Source organism: Doryrhamphus excisus, linkage group LG13, assembly GCF_037039965.1.
Source record: "Doryrhamphus excisus strain RoL-2023G ecotype Guam linkage group LG13, RoL_Dexc_Guam_v1.1, whole genome shotgun sequence".
Classification (NCBI taxonomy): Eukaryota; Metazoa; Chordata; class Actinopteri; order Syngnathiformes; family Syngnathidae; genus Doryrhamphus; species Doryrhamphus excisus.
The window spans coordinates 2113575-2122044 of NC_136369.1; the positions used below are offsets into that span (position 1 = coordinate 2113575).

Genomic DNA, 8470 nt, shown 5'->3' on the forward strand with positions numbered 1-8470 from the left:
ACGTAGTAAAATTGAAAAATAATAAAGATACAAAAAAAAAAAATTAATAATAAAAATACTTTTTATATCTTTTCACCGGACGTCTCAATCTGGTTTTTATTCAATTCGAATTTTGCTGTGATTTAAACGCTAAAACTTTAACATACAAACTGAATGAAATGTGCTAAAAAGAGAATGACAATACATCAACAACGACTCGCTTTTATCCAGATATAAATAATCCGTGTTAGCGGGAGTTGAACGGATTAAATTAAGAACGACGAGAGCATAAACAATGAAAAACATTACACAAGTTTAGTCATGTCATGATGGCCAACCCTTTTTCACTTTTTGGTCACTTCGAAAAAACGAAAAAATAAAAACAATAATTTCAATGAGCAGAAGCAAAGCGTTGCTTTGTTTACTAGGGAATTTAATTTAACATTGATTATTCGAATTATCTTTCTATTTGCTAAAAAAAACACACACACTCCTGTTTGACTGTTTTTGGTTATTTAAGATAAAAACGTAATTAATTTAATTAATTCTAAAAATGAATTCTATTACATTAAATACACGTCTACTTATAGTGTGCCTTAAAACAAAGCCCGTTTGCATGTTGTATGACCTACAGACAGGTTATTTTTCATAAAATGATGTTTTTACTATGTTAAGTAATTCGTTTTTCACTTTTTAAAAGCCTCAACTTAAAAAACAGTTCTCGCAATCACATTTATTGAAATGTAAAACGACGTGGAGGACTTTATTCAGAAATACATTTAGAGGAAGTATCATAGCCAAAATATCAGACCTGCACGGTCTGCTCGAGAGGGAAGAGTAGAAGTGATCTGATTGGCTAATCCCGTCCTCCCCTGACAGCTGATTGGCTGAGAGCAGGCTGAGCTGCCGACCAGCCCAAACTCATCAAAGCTTCTCAATTAGGACAATTTGGAGGTAAAAAAAAAAATACTTGTCATTCACGTCTAAGCCACACAGCAGCAACACCTTCCCTTTGCCCCCCCCCCGAGGACGGTCATGGTCCTCAGGCTAAACGGGACTGACAGGACCCTCCAATGCGGGGGTCCGGGGGTCCTCATTAGGTCCGCATACAGAAAGAAACTTTAATCCGTCACGTGATTAGAACTGCACTTCCTGTCCACCGTCTTGACAACATTCTTAAAGTCCATTTTAAAATTGATCAATTGTAAATAAATACATATATATATTAAAATGTAAACCGTAAACATGATTAAAACATGACAAACCTAAATTTCTAAAGTCACTGAAATAGTCACAAAATAGCACTTGTGCAAATGAGTTGTAAATCAATGTAGTACAAAAACATTAAAAAACCTGAAAGATGAAATTCCTTAGACACAGTAAAAATACACTTACTAAATGTTTTTTTTTTTTTTACATTTTATAGTTAAAATTAAATCCAACACACACAAATAATTACGTTTTCTCCCACGAAGCCCTCTTAATTAAAGGTCACATCATTTACACCACACACACACACACACACACACACACACACACACACACACACACTGCCGGCATATGCCAAAATCAAATTATTGTTATTCTTCTTAATGTTTAAAACAATCTTGAGTTATAATTTGACACGGAACTAATATTGTTACGGAACAAATCTCTCCGTGTTTCTCCGGAACAGTCACGCGCAGAAGCGCACGTGCCTCAGTAATGTCATCACTTGTTTTTCTGAGCGTCAAAGCGTCATGTATAACAAAAGGTTGTGTCGATAATAAATCACCCCCCCCCCAAGAAAAAATATATAATTAGTACAAATCAGTAACGCCTGGATTTTTTTTTATTGAGGTAAAAAAAAAAAATCTAGGAGTTCCAATTTGAATGTAAAATACGAAATTGTAATTCAATGAACATTTTACTGAAAAGTGTGACATATCGGCAAATTCAGTAAAAAAAAAAAAACAAAAAAACAATAGCATTTTTTTTGCAAATAAATAAGTAAATAAAAGATACTCCGAAAGGAAGATTTTATTTTTGTATTAAAATTCCGTTTAAAGGTGCAGTGCAGGGAAAAGAGATGAAGTTATTGCTGCTAAATAATAAATACTTCTTTATAAAAAAAAAGTCATGAGTTTACTGTTGCAGATGTTCATGAGGACATAAAACTCCTTGTGCAGTCTTTGTCGGCCCCCATGGGCATTAGCATGACGCTATTGTGTGCTTTTTGTGTCAAATGTTCTTTTTTTTCATTCAGAAAAGAAAAAAGTGCCACGTCTGTCAAGTAGAAAACAAATCAAATCAACACAAGACAAAAAAATGAAGAAAAGCCCTGCTGACTTTTTCCCAGGATAAAGATATGTAGTAAAGTATGATAAATATTCACACGGGGCCAATAAATATTGTTATTCTAAAAAGAAAACACTGCAAAAAGTCCACAATAATCTCAAAATTGTCTGACAGAAAGACGTCACGTGAAAATTACCTCCCAAACATCCATCAGTCAGTCCTCCTGGTGAGGGGGGCGGCCCTCGGTGTGCCCCCCCTACTGCATGGGCATGTAAGGCCAGTTGAAGCTGCTCCCCGACAGCAGCATGTCCCGGATGAGGGTCTCGATGGGGGTCTTGCCCACCAGGCGGACAAAGAAGAGCTGCTCGATGACGGAGGACGAGACGGAGCGCAGGGACGGCAGACGCAGCAGCAGTTTTCCAAAGCGGGTGGGCTGGTTGGGGTACTGACTCCTCACGTACTCCTCCAGGGCGCACTGAGACTTCTCCTGGAGACCCTCCACGTGGGACGCGTCTGACAGCCCACATGCGTCTAGAAGGAAGAACACCCGTTACAATCTTTGTCTGACATCAGGAGCAATGACTTGATGAATGAAACAGTCAAAGATCCTGTATGTCGCAGGAGAGCGCTGCTCTTTTAACCCTCATCCAAGATTCGCTTTGAAGGACCTAATGCTAAAACGCATGTCAAAGATCCTCTATATAACAACACCTCTGCTGTTGCTAAAGGACGTAGGACAAAAAAGTAACAGAAGTGCTCTGCTGTTTTTAAGCACCGCCAATAAAAATGCTATTCAAAGATCCTCTATATGCCAGCACCGCTTTGCTGTTTTTCAGCACCTCCTACAAAAACATGCCTCAAAGATCCTCTATATGACTGTGCTGTTTTTTTCGCACCTACAGGAGAAGTACTTGTCAAAGATCCTCTATGTAGAAGGAGCACTGCTGTTTTTAATCACCTCTACTGAAAAACATGAGTAAAAGATCCTCTATATGACAGAAGTGCTCTGCTTTTTGTAGGAAATGTTTGTGGGGGAAGAAAAAGCTAGTCAAAGATCCTCTATATTACAAGAAGTGCTCTGCTCTTTGTAGGAAATGTTTGTGGGGGAAGAAAAAGCAAGTCAAAGATCCTCGATATAACAAGAAGTGTTCGGCTATTTTTAGGAAATCTTTGTGGGGGGAAAAGCTATAGTCAAAGATCCTTTATATGACAAGACACTTTTTAGGAATTAATTGGGGGGGGGGTACCCTGCCTCTCGACCGAAGACAGCTCAGATAGGCTCCAGCACCCCCCGCGACCCTCGTGAGGAAAAAGCGGTAGAAAATGAATGAATGAATGAAAAAACTGTCCCAAACAGGAGTCAAAGATCCTTAAATTAGAGTGATGCTCTGCTCGCTTCGTAAACTGACTTGTTAAAGATCCACAGTGATTTTTTAATTTCATGTTAAAAATTTCACTTTAAAAATAAAATATGAGTTTGTACCAGGCCAGGTGTAACCAAAGTCCGGCCCGCGGGACATTAGTGGACGTGACTAACAGGATGTGGACGTGTCAATTTCTTATTTTATTGTTTTTCTATTTTCCTTTGAAATTGAAATCTTGCCTGAAAGTTGAAACATGTGACCTTTGAGGCCAAGCGGTGATAAAACGTTGAAGAAAGCTCGAGAACGCTGAAGGTAGGAATGAAGTCATGAGTCACTGGCGCTGCAGGAGGATGAGAGCGCTGAGATAACGCCACACAAACATCCTGCACGACCCGCTCTGACCTCCTGGCACGGCACGCCACTGCCAAGATGGCGGCGGCGCAGCCATCAAATGTAGGACACGCACGCTTATGTGTGTCCCACTTTCAAGACGTGGGCTCATGTGGACTCGAACACAACAGGGCTTCTACTTTTCGTAGCCTCCAGCTTCATAAAGACATGAGCATATATAAAACATAGTATTTAACCAGGGAAGTAGAATGGTGAATAAATAAAAGCGGGCTGCTGTTTGACGCAGCAGGCAGGAAATTGCCAAAATAAGAGTTCTATTTTAAATCCAGACGCAAAATGTCACACATGGATCAAATCAAATCAAGGTCTGATGCCTGGTATTTCCTGAAAAGTGCTGCCTGTCCCTTTAAGCTGCAGGAGGTTACGCGAGGTCACCGCTGAGCAGGGAGGTTACATAAGGTGCTGCGTTTTCCAAAGGGAAGTAAACACATCTTCTTCTTATTTCTTTTATTTGGCTATTCATTTGGTTTTCACCTAAAAAAATATGCACTACAATTATTACTAAACCTTAAATATGCAAATCAATCATTTGTGTGTTATTATATTATTATTAGCATGAATGTGCGCTTAATTTATCATGATAATAATAATAATAATTATATTAGATAATAATCTAATTTCCCATTTTGGTTGTCCCGATTTAGTTTTATTTAGTTTTTACAGACTGGGCTGCTGCTATTTCATGAACTAACATCCAAAACATATACATACGCTACATAAGAATAATAATAGTAAGTATTTTCTGATGCCAGGGGTGTCCAAAGTGTGGGCTGGGGGCCGTTTTTAGCGCACAGCTGGGTTTTCTTGTCCCTCAGCATTTTGTAAAAGGTCAGGTCAGGTGAGGCGTAGTGCGGGATGATGACATCATCACGTACCTGTGGTGAAGAGCACGATGGCCTTGATGCAGCTGTACTCGGCCGAGTCCACGTGCAGCACCTTGAGCTTCTCCACCTGCTCCTGAAAGACGCGGATGTGGTCCATGAAGGCCACCACGCGGTCGGCGGACATGGGAGAAGCGTGCAGGCCGGCGGCGGCCAGCAGCGGCGCCACATGCACGGGCATGGAGCACTGCGCCGCGTTGAGCACGAACAGTTCGCTCCAGGTGAGGCGCAGCAGGGCCACCTGGTCCGACACCTGCAGGTCGGGGAAGAAGGGGATGTTGCGCGCCCACTCCACCGCGCTGAAGAGCATGCGCGCCGCCAGCTCGCAGATGTTCTCGATGCCCACCATGTTGGTGCCCTGGAGGCACTGGGAGCCGAAGCGGGAGGTCGGGTAGGGCTCGGCCCGCAGCAACAAGGAGATGTAGCCCGACAGGTAGGAGTGGCACTGCAGGGGGTCCCCGTTGGTCAGCGCAAACTGGCCGTGGTACGATTGGGCGGGGATCCTGCCTCTCTGGACGGCTGCGAACAAAACACGGGACACGAGAGACAGTCAGACAGCTTCCGTTCGTGGGCCACAACCTGCAGCGGGAGCATCGCGTGCCAGCATGTGCACCATTGCACCCGCGGGATTCTGGAGAGGCGCTAAATTTAGGACTCGCGTTGTCTGGTTCGCATCCCGACTGTTACACACACACACACACCTACCCCCCAAAGGCAGGCTTCTGCTCAAGCGTGTTAACTTTGTGTGTTTTTTTCTTGCTTGCGTGCTAATCTTGTTTTTTTTTTTTAAATCTGAATTCAATCCAGGTTTGTTTACACCAGCAGCGTTTGCATCAGTGATTGGCTTGCGAGATTCAGGCTGCAGTTTGGGTCCTCTGTGATGCACCCTAACACACACATGCCTCCCGAAACCCCCCACCCCACATACACCCTTTAACCCTTCCAAAACAATACTTTCTATATATACTCCTACATGTTTTTATATCTATTTTTAATCTCTCCTTTGGCTGTTTTTTTACTGCCTTGTACTTTTTACTACATTATTACGTTTAATAACAATAACTATTATTATTATCAGTATTATTCAATAATAACATTTACTTAATGGTTATTATTGTAGTTATAATAATATGAATTATCATAATAATAAATTATATGCTTCTTCTTCAAATAATAATAAGTATTGCACCAGGATATGTTTAAATGCTAATTCATCATTTCCTTCACTAAGAGGCTACACACTGAAATTGAACATTTCCCACCCCCCAAAAGTATACTTTTATGGCATTTTTTACATTCTTAACTACTAAAATTTCCCATTTTAAAACAGTTTATTATCATGATAGACCACACTTGAATATATATTGATTAGGACCTATAAGGACTTAAAATTACAATATTTATTCTATAGTACTTTATTCATTCATTGTATTATGCATTATTAAAATCATAATATCGATATATTTTGTATTTTAATAGCGGGTTATCATTGCCATCACTGATTGGCTGGGTGAAATCACATGATCCTAGCGTCCATTTTGACTTAAAGTTAACAAATATGGTTCCGACTAAAAGAAAAAAGGTAACAAATGTACGTTTTTAAAGTCACGCGATTTATCTTCAAAGAAATTTTGTAAATTCTTAATTACAAAAATAATCTGACGGAAGAATGAGTTATTGTGTGTATTATTGTTGTGAGCGTCCAATATTTTAGTTTTAAATGAATGATGAATGATGAATGATGGAAAGCCCAAATGGAGTCCTAAAGGTCTCACCTTCCCTCCTCATGCCGACTTTGAGACACTTCTTGAGGCGGCAGTACTGGCACTGGTTGCGGTGGTGTTGGTCCACCGGGCAGCTGCGGTTCGCGCGGCAGGTGTAGCTGAGGTTCCTCCGCACGGAGCGCTTGAAGAAGCTCTTGCAGCCTTCACAGGTGAACTGGCCGTAGTGCTTCCCGCTGGACTTGTCCCCGCACACGATGCATTCCACCTGCGGGGCGGACTGCTTGTCCGACGAGGAGGACGACGACGACGAGGAGCTGGTGGTGTTGGAGGAGATGTTGGAGGTGCCGGAGGTGGCCACGGCGCCGCCGGGCGGGTTCGTCGCTTCCAGGGAGGTCGGCGGGTTGATGTGAGCCGGCAGAGCCAGAGGAGCGACCTGCGACACCGGGGAGGACAGCGTCCCCTCCTCGGGGTTCCTCCACGCTACCATCGCCATGTCCGCCAAAAGTTTCCTCTCGCTTGTGTTTTTTTTTTTTTTGTCTTTTCTAAAATTCACTTAACGGCCGCTCTGACGTGTCATCAAATCGGAGATTCTATTAAATTCCAAAATAGCAGCTCGTAAGGCGCCCGCACGTCCGCTGGGAGGCAGGAAGATGCATGGAGAGCTTGCACCGCGTCATTCTGAGAGACAAAAAGACATGCTTCCCAAAGTGGCCCGGCTGATGAGACGTCTTCCCCGGACCCCCCCCAGACGGGTCTTGCAGCCCCAAAGTAGCAGCCGAGGAAAGCAGCAGAAGAAGAAGAAGAAAAAGAAGAAGAAGTAGAGCTGTCCCTGCTGGAGGTTGCTGCTGCTGCTGCTGCTGCTGCTGATGATGATGATGATGGTGAAGATGCTTCGGTTCCACCACTGAAAAACAGGAGTAGAGCGTGGCGTCGTGACGTCATCGCCGGTGACGGTCATTTAGGAGGCGTGGCCTGGGAGAGGATGCTGATCTGAGATCAGAAGCCATCAGTCCTACAACAGTGATATAATGCCCCCTAGTGGCAGCACGAAAACATACCGATTACTTTTTTTGCATTTACATGGGGGGGGGGCGGGGGGGTGGATGGATGAATGGATGGATGGGATGAGAGATGACAAATACTGGCCAATTTGGCCGTTCCTGTGCCCTTTAAGACGGAATGGGGATGGGCTTGTGGGGTGGGAGGCTAGGGAGGGTTGAAAGTGAGCTAATTGGAGACAACAGGAAGTCTCTCACACACACACAAGCAGCAACTTTCCTGGAGTGGGGTAAAGCTCGTTATGCTAATAAGATTAATGGCGCTGATTTCAAAGTGCAGGCCTGCCAGAGCATACACTATTTGCAGCGCATATTCAGCAAAGTATCATTTTTCGTCATTTTTGTGGGAAAACTCGCCAATTTGTGCATATCTCATTCACGCTTTGATGATAGCAATTCATAAATACGTGCTGATCAAGCATATTACAGCATATATGTACGACGTAACGTCCATTTTGAGATGCTTTTATACCAGAAATAACCATATATGGCATCACGGGAAGCATGTGATCGCTCCCGGCGGGGTCATGCGGCGGCCATGCAGCCGCTCGACCATTAGAACAACCGTGCCCCGTGTCACCTGTGACCCTGACCCCTCCCTCACCTTCTCACCCCCCCGCATACGGCCGCCCCATGACCCACCGACCGGCAGCCTCATTAGCACTTGCTTAAGTCCTGCTTAACCCTTGACCCTGTGCAGGCTAGCGCTCATTAGCCATGCTAAGATAAAGACATACTGTGACGGCATGAAGGAATAACTTCCCTCCTTATGGACA

The 8470-nt window shown here is 43.3% G+C and overlaps 1 protein-coding gene across 1 annotated transcript; it reads right to left on the reverse strand.

Annotated features, from left to right (window-relative positions):
• Positions 1-1397: 1397 nt before the first annotated feature.
• Positions 1398-7654, reverse strand: LOC131139485 (COUP transcription factor 2-like). The gene is made up of 3 exons (XM_058089146.2): positions 6688-7654; positions 4907-5431; positions 1398-2787 (listed from the first exon to the last, which is right to left on the reverse strand). The coding sequence occupies exons 1-3, from the start codon at positions 7127-7129 to the stop codon at positions 2513-2515; spliced, it is 1242 nt and encodes a 413-aa protein (XP_057945129.1). The 5' UTR covers positions 7130-7654; the 3' UTR covers positions 1398-2512.
• Positions 7655-8470: the final 816 nt, after the last annotated feature.

Coding starts and splice junctions, on each gene's coding strand:
- LOC131139485 (XM_058089146.2), bottom strand. CDS start 7,129: ATGGCGATGGTAGCGTGGAGGAACCCCGAGGAGGGGACGCTGTCCTCC. Junction 5,432..6,687: donor AGTCGGCATGAGGAGGGAAG/GTGAGACCTTTA, acceptor TTTTGTTCGCAG/CCGTCCAGAGAGGCAGGATC. Junction 2,788..4,906: donor CATCGTGCTCTTCACCACAG/GTACGTGATGAT, acceptor TCTTCCTTCTAG/ACGCATGTGGGCTGTCAGAC.